We start from the raw sequence: 21,514 nt of genomic DNA, 5'->3' as shown, positions 1-21,514 counted from the left end.
AGAGATCTGAACTGCCAACCTTACAATCAGAAAGCCCAAGAGGCTCAGTGATTTAGACTATAGCATCACCCATGTCCCTCTACAAAGTGGTACATGTACAGTAAGATTTTACAAGGTAGATTTTCAAGAACAACTTACAAAGGCACATTCTCTTTTCCCAATGGGGGATTCATTATATAGTCCTTAGTAATGGGTTTTACCCACAATAAGACCATCAGGAGGGGTGCCAGGAAGTTTATATGCAGCAGAGTTCTGAAAGTTAAATAGAGAAACAAAATTAATGCACCATAATAACTGTTGAAAATAAAGTAAAATACAAACTAGCTCATAACCCTTCTGATACATTTGTTTTATCTGCTAGGATGGTGGTTTTCAAAATGTCACTGAAAATGTTGGAGCTCCTGTATTTAATCCTGGGTGAGGTTGTTAGTTTGTTTTTGTTATTGTTATTGTATTTAATATGAATTTTGTATATGGGGGGGGGATCTTGTATTTTTATGTTGTGAACCGCCCTGAGATCTACAGATGGAGGGCAGTATATAAATTTAATAAATCATCATCATTTCTTCAGGAGGAAGACCCACAATGGCTCTAGCTTGCTTGCCACTACCAAATTTTCAATTTAGATTACATTGTAAGATTCACTATCCAGTTGCACAGTGCAACAGTGAAGCTCAAAAAGTCTCGATAGCACTGAATATGAGTTAGCTATGTGCTCAGGAATGCCCCCCACTCTCTGGCAGGCTCATTGGGCTTTGGGGTTCCCAAACAGATATTTCAGTCTATTACATTGACAGTCAAGCTAAGTGTAGGGAATTCCAATGAATGCACAGCTTCACCCCTAATCCACACACCAAACCTGATTCCCAAATTTATTAATGAACCAAAATATAATTCAGTTACTGTTATTCTAAAGTAGCACATTTGTTGATTAGACAGTAGAGAAGGAAACTTTGAAACAGATAAACTGTTTAGTTAGCAAACAACATCTCTGCAATTTGAAAGCACTAAGGCAATGCAAGTAGAAAGAGGTAGCTGGTATGAAACTTATGTTTTCCCTTGGGTTTTTCTGCTTGTGAATGGGGCCCAACAGAAGGCAGCAGATCAAGTATAATTTATGGGCATCATCTTTTTCCGTGACTTTTCTATGAGCATATCCAATGATCAAGTCGTCTGAGGATTCTTCACAGTGGCATAATGTCCCTAAACTACTTCCCAGGCTGACCCGCCACTGCAACCTATCTCTGGGTTAGCCACAGGACTAAATGTCTGTTAATCCTCTTATAGGGGTTTCCAACAGTGCTTCTCCATCATTCGCAGCTTGTTCAGAATGCAGCAGCAAGGTTGCTTACAGGCACAGGCAACCATGATGTTATTATTCCTGTCCAGCATTCTTGAACATTCCTGGGGTCTCAGATATCACACACAATTTGGAGCTGCCACCGCTGTGCCTTAAGACAGCACGGGCTACTTCACCTGCACTATGCTAGGTTCCTCACTGAATAAATGTGCTCTATTCAGATATTCAACTGTTCTGGGTATTCACCTTTAAGACTTCTGAACACAAGTCTAGTTTTCCTCCTCTCCTCACCCCTGCCTTTTCTTCTTTTAAAATGTTTAATAGATGGTTTAGCCATATTCTCATTAGGAAAATAGGAAGTTGCCTTATACAGAGTCAGATTACTGGTCCATTAGATCCATACTTTCTACACCAAATTTAGCGGCTCTTCAGAGTTTCAAAAAGGAATCTTTTCAAGCTCTGCATGGAGATGCATGGGACTGAATCTGAAACCTTCTGCACGCAGAACAATTGCTACAACTTTCCTTGACTTTTCCAGCCCTTCCTTGACTTTTATTGTACACTGAAAACTGGTTATGAATTGGTATTTTAGCTGAGGAAAAAAGAAAAAGTGCTGCCCAAATATTACTACTGGCAGATTTAAGCAAAGTTCTACATGACGTGGCTTACTGGGTGATTTTTTCAGTTGATAAACTCAAAGCATCCAGATGCATCTGAGCCAATCTCAATCCAGGGAATGTCAAAAAAGCACCAATAAACGAACAAAGGATAGCCAAGAAGAATTTGAAGGTTAGTTTAGAAACAGGACCCCTAAGAAAAAAGGGAAAAGGGGAAACAATTGTCAACTTTTCCAACATTTTAAGGACATGGTATATATTTTGCTCTTACATAACATGACAAAGGAAAACAAAAAAGCAAACAAAAGCCATTATTTCCCTTCCAGCTGTTCAAGAAATAAACTTATTACTGAAAATCAGAAATATTAAACCAATCTACTCTTGCAGGATGCATACAGTGATGCCTCTGGTTGCGAGCGGGATCCGTTCCAGAGGCCCGTTCGCAACATTAGCAGAACGCAACCTGCATCTGCGCATCTCACGATTCACCGCTTCTGCACATGCGTGAGCAGCAAAACCAGGAAGTAACCCTTTCCGGTACTTCCGGGTTGCCGCAGGACGCAACCTGAAAACACTCAACCTGAAGTAAACGTAACAAGAGGTATGATTGTAATAGTAAAAAAGTGTCTTCTGAGATATCAAGTCATTTATGCAAAAGTTCCTTTGGTACTTGCTGCCCAATAATGGGTTGTTCATTGTTTTTTACAGCAGATGAATAGCAGGTACATGTGTGCATCTCCTGTGTGTCAACATCAATGTATCAGTAGTAAGGAACCTCTAGCCCATGGGTCAAATTAGGTCTGCCAGATATTCCAATTTGTCCTGCCAGGCCATTTTGACCAAACCATACCTACACATAACCTCATATGAGATACAGGGAAAGATGCAACTGGGCTAAAAGTAGGTTTGCATTGTGTTTTGCAAGCCTCAACAATCAACCAGTTATAAGGGCTTGCGGAGTGCTGTATATAGTGTTTTGCAAGCCCCATTGTAGATAAAATAGGTCACCTGACATTCAATGATTGACGGGTGTTTGGGGTGGGGTGGCGCTAGCCTGTCCACCAGATCCAGTTGCCCACTCTTGCTATATACTAGTTGAAAACTCTTTCTCCATTTGTGGATACTTATATAGGCAATATGATGAATCACACCCAGAAGAGAGAGGTAACAGGAGAAAGTTTGGGGAAAACCCCAGGTTTACAAAAGTACCCAAAAAATCTGTGTGCACTTGGGCAGGGGAAGAACACAAAAAACATGATTGCTGAGGGCTTAGCTTGGTCAGTGGGAACAGAGTGGAATGGAAGAGGGAGTGGTACGGAATACCCTGTAGGAGGGCAAGGCTTGCATTCCGAATAGAAGCTCTCTCCAATGCAATATTTTTGTTGAAGGTTCCGCTTGTGTGTTTCATACATAAGAGAGAGAGAGATCAGTTGGTAGAGCATGAGACTCTTAATCTCAGGGTCGTGGGCAAAAGTTTCCTGCATAGCAGGGGGTTGGACTAATTGGAATTGTGGTCCCTTCCAACTCATCATTTCTAGGATTATTTTAAGTGTATAATCTCACACACCCTTCAAATCATGATACTGATGCTGTAAGCGTACCACAGGATGGAGAACAATACCGTTTTGCCCACTGTCACCCTTTACTGCTAGCAACTTTTAAAGAATCTGTTACATCTGTGGATGAACAAATTGGAGGTTTCACCTGATGATTATCAGAATTGAATTTCTGGCCACTACAGTGGTTAGAATTAGTTAGATATTGTTTTGTTTAGGGAAGCTTTTAATGTTTGACAGACTGCTGTATTTTAATACAGTCATACCTCAGGTTGAAGTAGCTTCGGGTTGAGGGTTTTCGGGTTGCGCTCCGCAGCGACCCGGAAGTAATGGAACGCATTACTTCCAAGTTTTGCCGCTCACGCATGCGCAGACGCTTGAAATAGCGTCACGCGCATGAGAACAGGGCTCTTTGTCTTTTTCTTGAGTCTTGTTGGCCTGGCCATTGAGCCAATAATAATAATTATTATTTATTATTTATACCCTGCCCATCTGGCTGCGTTTCCCCAGCCACTCTGGGCGGCTTCCAACGAAATACAGTGGTACCTCTGGATGCGAACGGGATCCGTTCCAGAGCTCTGTTCGCATCCTGAAGCCAGGCCACCAAGACTCAAGAAAAAGACAGAGTTCCAATACAATAAGAAATTTCAGCGATTGCAGCTAGTTATGCAACTAAACTCAATAATTAAAAAGAGGAGCCCTGTTCTCACTTGCATTTCATCACCTTTCCTCTAAAAGTCTGGAGTTGCAAATCATGAACTCCCATTTCGAAAACATTTCATTCATAGGCTTTTGCAGTTTCTACAAATTCAAAAGGAGTAACTGAAAAATAGAAAGCGTGGTCTGGTACATCAGGAATGTGGTATTCAGGAATATGAGGTCCTACTACAACAGGACCCATATCATGAAAGACCACTGGAACATTTACTTTCTGTCAAGAGCAGCTCTCACGTGCCACATCAGAAGCTGTACCCAACAGTTTCAGAAGCAGTTTGAGGTATACAAAGAATTACTGTCATGAACAGAATGTGAAAGGCTTTGTTGGGTTTGAAACCCTTGTCCCGTGTGCTCCTGTGAATTAAAGAACCTTAATACAAACAATATTCAACTAAAAGGAGAGCATGTATAACATTTCAATGGGTTGTATTCAATTAGCCTTTACTCAGAGTAGACCCATTGAAATGAATACCCTAAATTAATCATAGCCATTAATTTCAGGGGGTCCTTTCTGAGTAAAAGTTAGTTGAATAGAACCCAATAATAACAATACGCATCTCTACATAGTTGTTCGTTATACTTACTGGGATTCCAAGCCTTGCTTTTCAAAAAACTGCACAGCACTTTCTGAAAAATTTGAGAAGCCTGCATGTGGAAAATTTTGCACAAGGTGAAATGCAGAATCTCAGAACACTAGCAACACAAAACATTTTAGAGGTAATTTTCAAATGTTAGCCAGGTTTTTCTGCATTCGCCAGTCAGAATGCTCTAATTCAATTATGAACAGGCAAGGCCTTGGAAAATATCTCTCAGCTATTTGTATGTTCTCTTAAGGGTGAACAGACTGTGTCTTCTTTTTAAGAGTGCAATCTATATCCACCTGAAGTCAACAGTGTTGATCTTAATGGGCCTAAATTACAACCTAAGAGCACAGCCAATTTCTAGAAGAGGTACTTCAGGCAACTGCAGTAATGGGGAAAGAGTTGAAGAAATGAAAACAAGCTAAGGTTAGAAGTAGGCAAAAGATTAGTAAATATTTTGAGAAAGAATCTGTTTGTAAAACACACACTGGGCTGAACCTCCTCAAAGGTGTGCTGTGATGTGGCGGTGCAGAGCAGAAAAAAGTTAGTGCTGGAAATTTTGTAGAACCACTTTCTATGAGAGATCTTGTAAACAGAAGGTAGAGGTAATGGTAAAGGTACCCCTGACCATTAGGTCCAGTCGTGGACGACTTTGGGGTTGTGGCGCTCATCTTGCTCTATAGGCCGACGGAGCAGGTGTTTGTCCGCAGACAGCTTCCGGGTCATGTGGCCAGCATGACTAAGCAGCTTCTGGAGAACCAGAGCAGCATAAGTATTTCCACCTGATTTTACATTATCCCCCCTTCCTCCTGTTTGGCAGGGCTCAGGGCTCAGGGGTTGGGGGGTGGGGCGTGGGGATTGCCAGATCAAAAAGTCACCTTCCACTGGTCTCCTTGACAAAGACCTTTCAATTCCACCATGCATTTATAAAAGAAGTTGTATTATGTCCACTTTATAATTTATTATTGTTTTAAACACCAAATTATTTGATCAGTGATTTGTTTTATGGACTGCTCTGTAAATCGTTCTGTGGCCCGTGGTGAAAAGCAGTTTATAAATTTTGGAAATAGATAAATATTGTATAAACATTTCTCTGGATCCAATTAAATGATATTAATGTTGCCCAAGCATAACGTTTTAAGGTCTTACCTGATTCGAGTCCAAATTCTAGATAATTTTCTGTTACTATCAGAATGGTCATGGCTTTGACAAAGAAAAAGAAGCCAAAGGTTACGCAGACGGATCGCTCACCTCCCTCTTCTACTTTGAAGTAGTGTGCAGTTAATGAAAACAATATTTTGCTACATAAGAATAGTTAAGGAAAAGAACAGTTTTGTACAATCCGTAGATTAGCCAAAAATTAGCTTACGATGAAAATTATATGGAGAAAGCATAGCTGAATGGATTTGCTTAAGCACAGTGCTGCCAACACATACTAAAGTTATTACAAAAAAAATCAGACAACTAGTTCCATATGCCCAAAGGGAATTTGGCTTATGTTTCATCATCAGCACGTAGCTCCAATATGCCACATGGTCCCCTCCTCTTCAAACAGAGGTAAGTTCAACCAAAAGAAGTTAATGATATGGAATGGGGGAGGGTTGCTGATCAAAGTAAAAATAAATAAAATTCTACTACGTACATAGTACATCTAGCTGCTCAGATCCTGGTTTGTATCTAATTGTATATTTCTCTCTGCTGAAGTTCAGCAGAAGTTTCCACTGGTGGAAGGGTTTGTGAGGAGAGGGGCATCCCCTGTGTGACTCCCGGTTTTCCTAAGGGTCTCCAAACTCCCTGGAGTAGATTGGGTGGTGCAGAGGGTATAAACTAAAACCAACTCCCCACCACCACCACTAATGGAAGCCACTTTCAAAAGAACGAGCCTCCCATCACCAGAGAGACACAATTAGATACAACTTCCAGTTTACCTATTAAAGAGATGTATTTAAAGAGAGCTAGCATCAAGGATTTATTCAGAAATGAAGTATAAAAGGAGCTGATCCTAACAAAGTTTGATTTCTCTCAAGTTACATCCAAAACCAACAATTTTGTAGAAACCAAACAAGCTTTTTGTACAGTTGAATATTAATTTCACTTATTTTAAAGGAAGCTGGAATTAAATTGAGATATTAGGATTTTAAAGCTTACAGCCTTTCTGATCAGAAACTCCAGAATTTAACAAATTTTATGCAGAAGTTGAACACAAAAACATGACTTGATAACATGATCACACAATCATTTTTCCTCTATTAATCACACTATCATCAGTTTCCAAAAGACTTAAAATAGTTTAAATAACATAATGAGTTTTCATTAAAAAAAGAAAATTTAGAACACAATACAGTACTGACTGTTAGTCAACTAATGCAGACATATCGCTATTGAAGCAACACTTTTAAGAGCACAAACAAGCACTTATTAACTGTATCAATCCATACTGATTCTTAATATAATGTACATCAGATGGCCTGGGGATTCATTAGTCAACAATGCCCAAAGCACATTTCAGTATGCATACTTAAGAATGTCACCTCCTATTGGGCATTTATTTGAGTCATAGCGTAGAGGTAAATATTATTTTAGCCATGAACTACACTACACTGATTAAACCGCTATCCACATACAAGGAACACTGTGAATATTTTGTTTCATTTGACTTTATCAGCTCAAGAGACACCAACATCTTGCACTGAACTCTGCCTCCTCTGCTTCAATCAGTTTAGACTCATTATGAAGCTTCTCTTCAGAAAGCTGTTTGACCAGCACTTGTTATAGAAGCAGCAATGGTCTGTTTTCTTAATTATGTGACAATGTACAGAAGCTGTAGGAGTTTTCCAGATTGGAGTACAAAGAAGGCTGCCACATACAACTGGTGCCACCAGCTTTTGAGCGCTGTCAGATTCTTCATATTTTTTTGCCCATATATCCATCTGGGTTTTTGGGTGGGTAAGTTATGGTTGAGAAGACAGATTTCAGCAACAAGAGATGCAAACTAGTGCACAAAACTCTTCAATGGAGATCTCATTCCATATAATATGAGAGGTTGAGTGTGGGTGGGTGTAGCCAGCACAGAATCATAAAGTTGGAAAGGACTCTGAGGATCATCTAATCCACCCCCCTGCAATGCAGGAATATGCAGATCTCCCTTATGGGGATTGAACCTGCAACCTTGGCATTATCAGCACCACACTCTAACCGACTGAGCTATCCAGTAGATAATGCAGTGCTATCCTTTTTCAAAGTTAGCAAATGTCTTAAGTTAAAGCATGTCTAAAGCTTCAAGAGAATGCAAAATAATAGTTTTTAGGACAATCTATGCAACTAAGAGATAGCAATCAGCAATTTGACTTTTTTTCATTCCCTACCCTAAATGCTGCAGTATTTTTGCAGGGTCTCCTCTTTGACAGCAAGCCTGCAGATAAGCAGAGGCTGGCACATGCTGAGATCTTTTTACAAAGGAGAGAGAAAGAGCTATATATAGATTGCTGCTGGTGGTATTCTTCTACAATAGCAGTCTGAACACAAGTGCTCCTTTTAGTATATGTTATTCATAACTATGGCTTTTGCTGCATGCTGTGCAATATAGGCAGCTGTAGGCAGAAGCCCTAATTTTGTTGTAGCCCAATTATTTAGTACAAGTTTGTATTTAGAGTCTAACAAAATGTTACCATTTGGATCTCTCCCTATGCAAATAATTACAAAACAAGATCTAGGCTAAGATTTTACAGCCATGCCCTTGAAAGAGTTCATAAATAGGACAGTTTCATGGTGCATTGTTTAGTTAACATATCTTACAATAAAGACATTAAAACCAGCATCTTGCAGAAAATCTGAAACCTAAAACTAGAAATATGATTTATTCTACTTATGTCAGCAAACAAATCATAAAAGACTATTTATCAATACCTGAACAGCAATGTCAATCACTAGCACTAGACAGGGAGAAAAAACATTAAAAAGCAAGGGTATTTATTCAGCCTTCTTACAAATCTTATCACTGTGAACAGAAGCCAGCCTGACAAAGAATGCTGTGTAGACCTAAAACATACAAAGTCATTTTTAAAGCCAAAAATATGCAGAACAAGACGGAGCAGGGAGGCTTGGCATGAGGCTCAACAACTTATTTGCAACTTACTCTGTCTCTGCAAAATATAGGCAGGCCATGCAAGACTGTTTTGGCATTCTTTAAACACCTCTTTGGTACTATCCAGTCACCACTGCCAGGACCAGCAAGCAGAAGCTTAGCATTGCTGCACAGTACTGTGCATGTCTTGTAGATGTTGGCTATGCTTCTGGACAAAGAAAAATTCTTTCATACAGAATAATGCACTATGTAATAATGAATTATGCATGCTTTAGATGAACACTACCATAAGACTTCCTATGATTCAATTAAAAGCAACAAATTATCTCCTGCGTGTTTCACAGAACATTAGATCTTCTTTTAAGCAGTCATACAAAACAGTTGTGACACTGTAAAAGGATACATTGCAAAAGCCAGAACAAGCAGACACCAGACTATACTGATATTCATTTCTTGTGAGGGCTTCACCCAGCTGTAGTAGGCTTCAGTAACCAAATATACCACTGTAGCCGCAACTGTGAAGTCCACCAGCCACTGATATTCAGGAAAATAATGCAAGGCTGAAATATAAATGGTTACTTAGTAACTGAAATACAAGCAGAAAACACTTTTAGCATCTGTGGTTCCTAGAGTTTCAAATACATACATGAACTGCAGTTATCAACCTTTCATTGTTGTTTTCTTAAAAATAAAAAATAAAAAACCAACAACAACTTTCAACTACAATTAGATTATTAGAAGACCAATCACAAAATGCGGAAAATAGCTAGAATATCCAGATACACCAAATAGAAAGCAGAAGCTTTCTGGCAAGGAGGATATTGCTCCTTGAATCCAGTTCAAATGGATTCACTGCTTTTTATATCTAGCTACACTACTGGTCCATCCAGTCTCATACAGTCCACTGATTAGCAATGGCTTGCCAGGATCACAAACAGGGATGTTCCCCAGCTCTGCAACCACAGGAGTTTTATGACAATGCCATGGACTGATCAGGATTGCATCTATGCAAAGTGTGTGTTCTACCTGCCATCAAATACATAACTCTATGAGAACTACCATGACCAGTCTGATATCAGTATCATCTTGGGACAGCTTAAAAACTTTAAGTTTAGCCTACAATGTATAGTGGGTCTTCTCTCTCTAAAATGATGCTGATTGGGATCTTTCTGTATGCCATCAGAAAGTCCTCCTCCAACATGCACTGATGAACACCCTCCCACATGAACACCCTCGACTCGTCTGCCGGTTATTTCCAACACAACACTCAAAGTGAAGTAAATCTTTCCAATGTAAAACTTCCCTTCATGATTTATTTGAAATTGGCTGTAAAACAAATAATGGTTGTTACATGGAATTCATTTCTCAACTTACACAATTTACTATGCAAAGTTAGGGACAGCTATAATGAGCTTACCCTTCACCTCCCAAGTTCTCCACTAATATTGCAAGTCATTGTTTAGAAACTAGATGTTTTTAAAACAGGGGCCAGATTTGAAATTCAAAAAAGGCTAATTTGCACCTTTGAAAATGTTTGTTCTACAAGAAAATACCTGAACAAACCTGGAATTAAGAATTATGTAGCTCTCTTTGGACAACACCATACATTTAGGATTAAAGAATACACAATTGTGACACCATGCAGTTTATAATGGTCTCAGACCCTTACCTAATGCATCTATTTCAGTAATAGACTTTGTTTCCAGATGAAGATCAATGTCTTTAGGAATGGTTAGCGGTTTGTTTTCAATATGACCATTATATTTCCTGTAAAGAGAGACACATCATAAAAACCATTCCATATGCTGAGTGCCATCAAAGTTACCAGGTCTCCCTCTCTTTCTTTCTCTCTCTATGTGTGTGATTTATTTAGCATCAGCAGCCAAAGTTGGTGGAGTCGAAGAGAGTGAGAAAAATGGTTTGGATCAGGGCTGCAAATGAAGAGTTAGCCACACCTACAGTAAACAAACAAAATTTATAAGCCATACTCAATATGGGGATAATGGTGGAGAGAAGGCAAATACCTTAAAGATTCTATTCTATTCTATGTGTATTGGGGGGCAGATGTGCACATCCATCCATCCAGTTTTCCATATGCAGAACAGTATTTTTCTTCATTTTCAAAGACTAATTGGAATAGCACATAGTCAATCCCCATTTTCTAGCTAGGAGACAGAGGTTGAAAAACAGTGATGGGCTCATATTGCTTACTTACCTATCTTTCTTGCTTTTTCCTTTTTGTTGTTTCCCAGCAAGAATACGTAATTCTTCTTCTGTGGGATGCAGATACCATCGCAAGCTACCAGATTTTTGAAGAAGCAGGTACCAAGAGAAATACAGGTGTTTGTCAGACTAAATATAAAAGAATTTGCTTTCTTGTTCATTCACAAAATTCCTCATTTCAACCTGATGTTATCATATGTCACATACTTCCTTATATAAATGCTGCCCTGTAGTAGATAGCCCCAGTTATCAGAATGAGCTTCCAAACTGGTGTCACTTTTGTACATTGAGGTTTCAAAAGAGTAGCTTACTATGTTACAGAAACACACATAAGGAGCTTCAAAGATATCAGTTTAAAAGTGCTGTGACTCAACTAATGAGGTTCAAAAATAGTTTTAAAAGCACACAGTGACTACCAAAAGCCTCTGGTGACTGGAGGTGGGGGGCAAAGCAACCACACTCTTCATTTCTGCTCAAACCCCACCTTTTTGCCATTTGCCTACATTTTCAACATTTTCATCCTTTCAAACAGTTTCTGAAACCAAAATCCCACATTCTAAGTAACTTGGTTATTAAGAGTTCAGAACAAAACAGAAAAGGGTTGTGTTGCTATGCAAAAATAACCACTGGCAACATGCAATATTTTCACTACTGCAGCTAAATTAATGTCAGGACTTCCAATATTCTATGACAGTCACCATGAATACCCAGGAGCAGCTGTAAAAATCTCTATAGGAGTCCATGATGGACCAACAAAATGCTATTGTTTTAACACCAAGCAAGGGTCAATGCAACTATATCATCCCCTCTGCCTAATTTGTGCTTCTACCTGTCCTCTCTAGTGAGATGTTTGAGCAATTGTCTAGAACAAGCAGCTACTGGTGATGAGTACCAGCTCCCACAATCCTTCCTTGCATTTCCCATCCAGCCACCTGGCTCATACAATCCTTACTTGAATAATCAACTCACCCCTTTTTGGAACAGAAATAATTTAAGGTGAATGGGAAAACCATTAGTTATTACTTGTAAAACCAATCAGCTGAACACCTCAGCCTCCCACATTTTAAAGTGATTTTGTTTGGACTAGGTGTGGAATTATTTAATCAACATCTTTAACTGATTTCTTACTATGGGGATATTTTTTTAAAAAAAGATTAATTCTTGCTATCTGGAATTTCAGAACATTTATATCAGAATAGTCTGCAAGCTAGGGGATTATGTTGCTAATACTTCACCATTTTTTCAGAACTGTCTGTTGACAAGACAACCCGCAAGGAAAAGAACACATCCAAATGGAAATTTATGACTAATCTTGAACTATTGTGATCCAGATCACTAAGAAATGTATCACAAATAGTATACTTGCCCCTAACAACAGCTTGTTTTGTGAATAAACTATCCTGCTTCTTTGCTTCATTTTCAACTTCGTATTTCAACTATAGGAGGAACTGTATTTTATTACAGGCACTTAAGGAAGAAATATGTTGCCACAGGATTAAGAGGAACTTAGATGGAACAGAATAGTCTGCAACAAGAACCCTGCCAAGAGTTATGTTCATTAAGATACACAGTAGTATAACTAAGCACACCACGTATTACTCAATTTCATCTGAAGTTACAGTACAGTGATAAATCTCCAAATGACTTTAAAAGATTGAAAGTGACTATTCTACTGAAAGCCAAACTTTCAAGATCTGCGCATCACTATGATTTGTTTCTAGGTAAACGCAAATGCATTACAGAATTGGGCAATTACAACAACACCTTACAGTCTTATCAGTGGTATTATGGTATAAGCTTTCATGGGCTAGAACCCACTTTGTCAGACGTTCAATTTGTTGCCTTTATCTTACCTGCCACTACAGAGAAGCCAACGCGCCAGAGAGTAGTGAGGTATGATCTTCTGTATAATACTAGCCATCACCATGGTAACCACCAGCTGCACACCTATCACACCCTGTGGAGGAATAAGCCAATGTATGTTAACATGCAGTAACATTTTTTTATATTTCAAAGCCTACAGTTCTAAAATGAACCTTTATATACTGCAGGGTTGTTTTTGTAACTATGAACTTACGACTGTTCGTCCTAATCCCTTCATAAAGGTGTCGATAAAGGATTCAGAAATATGGCTTTCTAGGAAAGAAAGCACACATCTAGCTGTTTTTCCATTGTAGCACACTATTTCTGAAGATCAAATAAATTACATAACCACCAACATTACTTTTAAAAATGTGTTTTAAAGGGGGACAGAGAATGCTCAGTTCAAATTCTTACCCTGCCTGGGCCAAGCTTGCAATTAGTCACTTGTCAGAAATAAGTCACAACTTCCAGGCTTAGGTCCATTCTCTCTTTTATCTTTAAAAACTGGTTATTTAGAGCTGATTCATAATACATGCAGAAGCCCAGATACACCTGTGCCTACTATAGGAAACTCAAGAGAGTGACTGACCATTGCTCCTGGGCACATGACAAGTCTGTTCCCCACATATTTATTGAATTTATTACCATTTATGAATCACTTCCTATAAAATATTTCAAAGCAGCTGAACTATAAAAATGACAATTTCATAAATAAAACAATTTTGTAAATAAAGCTATTTTTTTTAAAAAAAATTAAGAAATGTTACATGCTACCATGCTGTACACCTGCACATCCAGCCTGCAGCCTAAAATAAAGAGGTTGTGACTATAATACTTTCCAATGTGGTCTGTGCAACACTGTAGTGATGAATTTGCATAATTAGAATACATGTGGTAATTTCCATCACAAAGTCTTATACCTATAAGCCTTTAGAAATCTATGCTGGGTGAATAAGAAGTAAAGATATGGAATTAGAAGTAAAACAAAGAAAAAACCAGAGACTAAATATCTGGTGGGAAAACTCTTTTGGTTCAAGGGCTGAATTCAAAGATGGCCATCCCCCAGAAAGGCTCTCCAGCTAACAAAGGAAAGAGTGCACACACAAAATGTTCCCCAAGCACCATCCCATATCACACATCAGGTTCACATTCCAGTTCTCCATTTACCAAGGCAAGACAGAGAATGCACATCCCACCCCATCCACGTAAAAGTTGCATCTCAATTCTAAAGATAGCAAAAGAAAAACTTCCTGCACTTAGGCAGGATGAACCAGATGCACAAATATAGGATGGCTGGCTTACTAAGCAGTACATGTGAAAAGGATCTAGGGGTCTTGGTGGACCACAAGCTTAACATGAGTCAACAGTGTGATGCAGCAGCAAATAATAATAATAATAATAATAATAATAATAATAATAATAATGGATTTACTGTATATACTCGAGTATAAGCCGACCCGAAGATAAGCCGGGGCACCTAATTTTAGCACAAAAAACAGGGAAAACTTATTGACTCGAGTATAAGCCGGTTCACCACACCACAACCTGGTGGTGGCGGAAGCAGTGGAGGAAGAACAAGCAGCCCGAAAGGGCTCTTTTGGGCTGCTCATTCCTCCTCCACCACCACCGACAGTGGCAAAGGCGGCGGAGGAGGAAGGAGCAGCCCAAAAGGACTCCTTTCAGGCCACTCATCCCTCCGCCGCCGCCTCTGCCGCTTGCAAGAGCAGGCATAGCAGCTGCAGTTGGGAGAGGCACAGCACCTCTCCCAACCGCGGCTCCTGTGCCTGCCCTTGCGAGAGGTGGGCGGCAGGGGGACAAGCAGAGAGAAAAGGCTCCTTTTGGGCTGCTCGTCCCTCAGCCACTGCCACCCGCCTCACTCGAGTATAAGCCGAGGGGGGCTTTTTCAGCATTAAAAATGTGCTGAAAAAGTCAGCTTATACTCGAGTATATATGGTATTTGGCAACCAACACCAGTCAAAAATTATTAGTTTAATGTGGCATTTGGAACCCATATTCAAGTTTCTGCATATTGGAATAAAAAAAAACCTGCTAGGCATGCATAGTGCACCATCTGAGAGGCAGCAGACTAACATTTTACTTCACAGTGAGAGAAAACTGCCCAAGATGCTTTTAGCATCTTATATACCCAAGTCGGCAATCCATGTTTCCCGAAAATATTGGTAAAAAGCAAGGCTCACCAATTGCTAAACATCACTTTATTACTTACCAAACACATTACTATTGCGTAAATCTATAGTATACACTTTTCATCCCAGTGCTATGATAAATCATAGTCTGAGATTTCATGGAAAAATAGTGACCATAATACAGTCAGACTATAAAAGGCCCCCAGGAAATAACTTATTCAAGGGCAAGAAAATTGTTTGCACACAATTATGCCTAATATTTACTTTTGCTGCAGCACTTTGTTTTGAATAGAATTTAGCAGCTGCATTGTAACAATATCTAGAGGTCAGACAGTTTGGAACCACATTCTGATAAGGCATTGTGATAAGTGGTAAGCATAGAGCAATTGACAAAACAGGTTAAATATGGAAGACATGATCTAGGGGGGAAACAAGGTTAACAGAGAGAAAAATGTATAAGGTGAAATGCAGAGCACAACACCACTATTTCTCAGATTTTTATATTGCTTTTTAGAAATAACATGACTACAGGGCTGATTCGGGACGCTGCTTTTGAAACTCAGTTTCAAAACTGTTTGCAATGCAGCATTAGTAGTTTCTCTAACAAAAACAACAACAGCTTCACTACAAGCACCAACCCTTTAGGTATATTAAGTACTCTCGAGTTTAACATTTCAGGGTTGATTCATACAGCTTCTCCTCATCAAGGGTAGACAACATGGTGCCCTTTAGATGGTCTTGGACTACAATTTCCATCAGCTCCAGCCAGCATGGACAATGGTCATGGGAAGATGGGAATACAGAGGACGAAAGTCAGCATTAGCCATACTCTGAATATACCCACTGAAATCAATTAAATTAAATCAGGCTATTGATTTCAATGAATCTACTCTGATTATGACTTACCGTATTTTTCGCTCCATAAGACACACTTTATTCCTCCTAAAAAGCAAGGGGATATGTTTGTGCGTCTTATGGCGCAGATGTGTGGTCGGTCGCTGGCTCCCTTTCCGGTCCCGCCCCCTTGCCCAGGCCTCCATTGTTGAATGTTCTGCAGACGGAGGCTGTTTGTTTCCCCAGCGACATGTGACTGGTTGATTAGATTATCAGTCTGGAAACTGTAGAAATGGCTCCCTTTTCTTTCCTAAAGAATCTGCAGAACTATGAGTTGAACCCCATAAAAACAGGATTTTTTCCCTTTGCAAAGTAAGCTCAACAACTTTGAGCCGATCCTCAAAAAAGGGGCTTTTCCCCTTTGCAAAAGAAGCTGCACAACTGTGAACTGATCCCCCAAAAAACAGGGCTTTCCCCCTTTCCTCCTCCAAAAACTAGGTGTGTCTTATAGTCAGGTGCGTCTTATGGAGCAAAAAATACGGTAATTAGATCTCATATAAGCATTAGAGAGAGATACATTTGCAGGCAATATTTGTGTGTCAAGGTGTGTGAACAGGAGTATTCAGTGTTAAACTTTAGGAATGTTCTGCTTCTCTTCCTAATGATGAAGTGTGAAGGTCTACCACACTTCCACTGCCCCCAAAAGGTAGAAAATGAAAATCTATTATATAAATTATATACAAATTTAACTCATAGTATGGGTAGCAACCAATGGCACTGTACAGCTGGAAATCTGAGAGCTGCACCCTTGCTCTGCTGAAATGCAACAGATCCTCAAGTCCAGGCTGAAAACAGAAACTAAACAGGTCCTAGCAGGATTCACTAGGTTCCAGTTGTACAAGGCTGCTTCCCACAGTCTAAATCAATGGAAGATAATAAGTAGTTCAGAAGACTGCTGCTTGGTGACCTAGTTTCTCAAACACCACTGGCTAAGAGGTTCTTAAAGTACGATATAGCTCATGCAACATTTATCATGCCTACATTAAAAAGTTCTGCCCCTAAAGATAATATGTAGTATGAATTCTAAAGCTCTTTCAACAGTCTCAACAGCATGGGATTCTCTGTAGCCTGGCTCATTCTTGCATCTCTTCTGTGGTTTCAGAAGCTTTGGGCCATGTGAAAGGGAGTTGAAAATATTGCTCCTTTCCATGCCAGGATCACCCCAGTTCCCCAACAACACTAGCGTGGAATGAGCCATGTTGAAATACAGGACCTGGTCTAAACAGCAAACTAGAAAAGAGATGTGCAGCAGTGATTTTCGAACCATAAGGTTAACATAAGAAGAGAACCCCTTCCCTTCCAGATCTACATCGTTGGACATCCACTCAGCTGGTCACAATACTGTGTTTCAGGAAACATTCACCAGTGCTGGCCTAATATTAGGAGAATCCAGTTTATTGCAGGGTTTTACTCAAAAAGTACCAAAAAATACTTTTCAGTGGATAACTAAGGTCTCAGTTCTCACTTTCAAGTTGACAACTGAAGGGCAATACACCTGAAATTACAATGAAGAACTCTAAAGCATACTGCAAGTTTTTATTTGTTTTACATCCTGCTTTGTTGATTTTTTGTTTTGGATGTTGTTTTGCAATTTATTGAATTTTATTGTTTTTAATGCTATAGAACAATTTAAAGCATACTATAAAAATAATAAATAAATAAATAATGACTTTCATCACTAAATTGGAAGCAATGCCGCATTCTTTTTCCAACAGCAGATAAACGGGTGCTTTTGGAAGGTCACAAGCAATGTGCTTAAGTGGTTGATAGCTGTCCTCTCCCAACAATTGAGGCATCCAGTTTCAGTGGTATGGCAATTCCACTTAACTATATGACTAAAAGTATTTAATGGGGCAATCTATCCCATATACACTTGGGTTCATTTTCCACTAATATTTTTAGGTGTACATGTAAAGCTTACAATGTGCGACTGTGGCAAATGCGTTTGCAAAACACATATATGACACATCACACAAATACAGTTGGGAAAGAGCAGAGATTTCATAGGACACCATGACTCAGTGTATGCTTGGTGGCAAATCTAGGTAATGGAGTGTAAGAAGCAATATTCAGGGTGATTTGAAACACATATATGAAGTTGATTTTTTTTTCTTTGAAGTTGTACAGAAGGGCTTGCAGGTCACTAAAACAACATAGGCTGACTACTCATTCAGCAGTGGTTGGGTCACTGAAATCTGGAATGCATACTACTATCACAGGTGCCATCTGCAGACAACCCCCCTCCCCCAAACTGTACCAATACCACCAGTGCTCATTCTCATACTTATGTATATTTCCAAGTGAAATTATCAAGTATGGTACAAGGAGACAACTACCTTTCATCACAGAAGCAGGTGAGGTGGAATTGCTATTTCAGCATGTTTATATGCCCTTCTTATCCAGCCTAACAGCTTGTGCTTATATTTAATAACAGCAATATTAAATGGTTTAGACTCAGCCAAATCAGTTCTCAACAAGCAAATAAAACTCAACTGTATTTTTTTCATAGGGTATATATTAGAATAGCTGGAAATCTGGATAAACTTGTAGTTTCAGGTTGACTGTATCCATTGATGATTTCTTTGTTTTCAGTGCGCACACACACATTATGCATTCCATTGAGCTTGATCAATTGACTGTCCCTGAATCACAAATGAAGAGCAGGAACACCTCAACAGGAGTTGCTTATCAGCAGGCCTGGGCCCTGTGGCTGGTCAGATGAAACTAGGCCTCACCCACCCCACCTAGAAAGTCCACCCACACTGGAAAAAGGAGAACACATGTGGCCACGCTTCCCCAAGTTAACCTAAGAAGAGCCTACTAGATTAATAAATAATAATAATAATAATAATAATTTTTATTTATACCCCACCCTCCCCAGCCAAGGCCGGGCTCAGAGCGGCTTACAAGCAATAATAAAAACAAGTTAAATGATTACAACTTAAAAACAAAATTAAAAAAATACAACATTAAAATATTGAAACATTAAAATATTAAAATGTAGCCTCATCGCAGAAGAAGGAAAAGAAAAAAGAAAGAGAGGGAGGGAATCAAATTGGCTCCAAGCCAAAGGCCAGGCGGAACAACTTTGTCTTACAGGCCCTGCGGAAAGAAATCAGATCCTGCAGGGCCCTGGTCTCGTGAGGCAGAGTGTTCCACCAGACCGGAGCCAGAGTTGAAAAGGCCCTGGCTCTGCTTGAAGCCAATCTAACTTCCTTAGGGCCCGGGACCACAAGGGTGTTGCTATTTATGGACCTTGAGGCTCTCCGTGGGGCATACTGGGAGAGGCGGTCCCGTAGGTACAAGGGTCCTAGGCCGTGAAGGGCTTTAAAGGTCAAAAGCAGCACCTTAAATCTGATCCTGTACTCCACCGGGAGCCAGTGCAGCTTGAAAAGCACTGAGTGAATATGTTAGATTAGCACAGTTGCCCCCATTTGGCCCAGCATCTTGTACACACAGTGGCCAAGCAGCTGCCTGTGGGAAGCCCACACACAGGACCTTCACCCTGTGTTTGCCAGCAACTGGCATCCAAAAGCATTCGCTGCCTCTCCCTGTGGAGGCAAGGGCATAGCCATCAGTAAGGTAAAGGTAAGGGACCCCTGACCATGAGGTCCAGTCGTGACCAACTCTGTGGTTGCGACGCTCATCTCGCTTTATTGGCCGAGGGAGCCGTCGTACATGTGGCCAGCATGACTAAGCCACTTCTGGCGAACCAGAGCAGCGCACAGAAACACCGTTTACCTTCCCGCCGGAGCAGTACCTATTTATCTACTTGCACTTTGACATGCTTTCGAACTGCTAGGTTGGCAGGAGATAGCCACGAATTTGCTTGGTCCTCTTTTAAATTAATCCCAGTTGGTGGCCACCACTGCCCTCCTGTGAGGTTGCACACGGATATTTGAAAACAGGCAACCCCACATCCCCAAGCAGGCAGTTGGGCAGAAGATGGGCTGACGTCCATAGGATAGGGATTGTGGGAGTCCCCAGCATCCGAAGGCCCGGCCTTCGTTTCCAAACAGGGATGGGGAACCTGTGGCCCTGCAGATGTTGCTGGGCTACAGCTCCCATCACCCCTAGTCACTGGCCATCCTGGTTGGCGCGGACAGAAGGTGGTGTTCAGCAACATCCAGAGGCCCACAGCTTCCCCACCCCCGACTTCTCCCCCCACACAAACACCCCTATTCCGGCTTCAGCCCTCGCCCTCAAAACCAAGATTTGTCCCGAAAGCCCTAAAAGGGTCAACCGGCTCTAGGGAGAACTTCCAACTCTCCCTGCCTCTCTTCTCCCCTCCGACGTCTCACCCTCCAGAGACTCACCATGCTGCCCCAGGAGCCTCCGCCGCCGCCGCCTCGCGGGCTCTCCCCACACCCAGCTCATAAATCCTCCCCGCGCGAGCCGAGAAGCGCAGAATGCTCGCGGGGAGGCTCCGGTGCCGCTCGGAACCCCTCTCGCCAGCTAACGCCGGTTTCTAATGCCCGGCTCACGCCTCCCAAAGCCTGCAGAGGTCACGCCGGGACCCAGGTGAACAAGGACCCCGAACAGGGCTGCCCTGAAGATCCGCCTGAAAAAGGAAGAGGCTCTCGGTTCGCGGCGCACCGCTTCGCCACATTCCTGTCGCGGTGGAGAGGCAATTGCTTCACACCGAGACTCTAAGCGGAAAGGGAATGCATTTCGCCCAAAAGATGCTGTTCTTGAATTATTTGTTTTATCAGGCGCAAGGGAGGGCATCCCGATGCCGGGCAGCAAGGGCAGGAGCCCTGTCACGTGACATGGGAGGTCACCAGAGTCGCCCTTTCTGCTGTCCGAGAAAAATAGTCTGAGGTGAAGCGGGGACGCCTCTCGCTTGGGATTCTTATTTGTGTGTATTGCAGGTCGCTGTCCGTCCAACCCCACAACCCCCCTTAAGACGGCTACTCTTAGGTTGCTAAGTACAAGGATCGTTGGCAAAGGCTAGGCTTTTTAAAACAGTGTGAAGAGATGGACAAATAACGAGAGCAAGATAAGAGACCTAGTCAATGAGGGGAGAGGGAGGGAAGACTTGACTAGCGGAGTGGCGCATTCAATTAGCGCATGCGCCGCCCTGAGAAGCGCTAAGGGCGGCTGAGTGCGCACGCATCATTATAACCAACCGCCGCCTGGTATGAAAGTGCGTACACCCGGAAGTTTTGGCTGGCATGTCTCGTGCCGGGGAAGGAGGGGGAGCGGAGGGAGGCGCGTCAGGAGTCTCGCGCGAGCTGCTGAGGCGAAAGGCGGTTGGGGGCGGCCCGCGCATGCCGCCTGCTACGTTTGCCGTTATTCTAAGGCCGCGGAGGAGGGGGAGGCTCTTTCCCGCCCGAGGAGCCTCAGCGCGCTTTGCTTCCACCCGTGCAGAACTGCGAGCCTCCCAGCTCCTTAACGCGGACACCAAAATTATTGCACGAGCTCATTTGGTTGCCGAGTCGCGAATATATATATATATATATATATATATTCAGTCTAAAGGAGTGTGTGTGTTTGTGTGTCAATTCCAGCTGCTGTGACGCGAGAGAAATG

General features: G+C 41.3%; 1 protein-coding gene across 1 annotated transcript in view; it reads right to left on the bottom strand.

Moving 5' to 3' along the window:
* The window catches only part of TMEM161B (transmembrane protein 161B), a 32,482-nt gene extending 11,423 nt beyond the window's left edge, over positions 1-21,059 (bottom strand). The window contains exons 1-9 of the mRNA XM_083404114.1: positions 20,299-21,059; positions 12,932-13,035; positions 11,071-11,154; positions 10,525-10,622; positions 9,259-9,415; positions 5,921-6,072; positions 4,775-4,835; positions 1,970-2,110; positions 139-252 (exon numbers count right to left, since the gene is read on the bottom strand). Coding sequence (XP_083260240.1) covers positions 139-252; positions 1,970-2,110; positions 4,775-4,835; positions 5,921-6,072; positions 9,259-9,415; positions 10,525-10,622; positions 11,071-11,154; positions 12,932-13,035; positions 20,299-20,301 — 914 coding nt within the window. The 5' untranslated portion in view covers positions 20,302-21,059. The remainder of the gene's footprint in view (positions 1-138; positions 253-1,969; positions 2,111-4,774; positions 4,836-5,920; positions 6,073-9,258; positions 9,416-10,524; positions 10,623-11,070; positions 11,155-12,931; positions 13,036-20,298) is intronic.
* Positions 21,060-21,514: the final 455 nt, after the last annotated feature.

Source organism: Podarcis tiliguerta (genome assembly GCF_965153285.1).
Source record: "Podarcis tiliguerta genome assembly, chromosome: 11".
NCBI lineage: Eukaryota > Metazoa > Chordata > Lepidosauria > Squamata > Lacertidae > Podarcis > Podarcis tiliguerta.
Note: the sequence above shows the minus strand (reverse complement) of the source record. Positions and strands in the feature narration are given on the sequence as shown.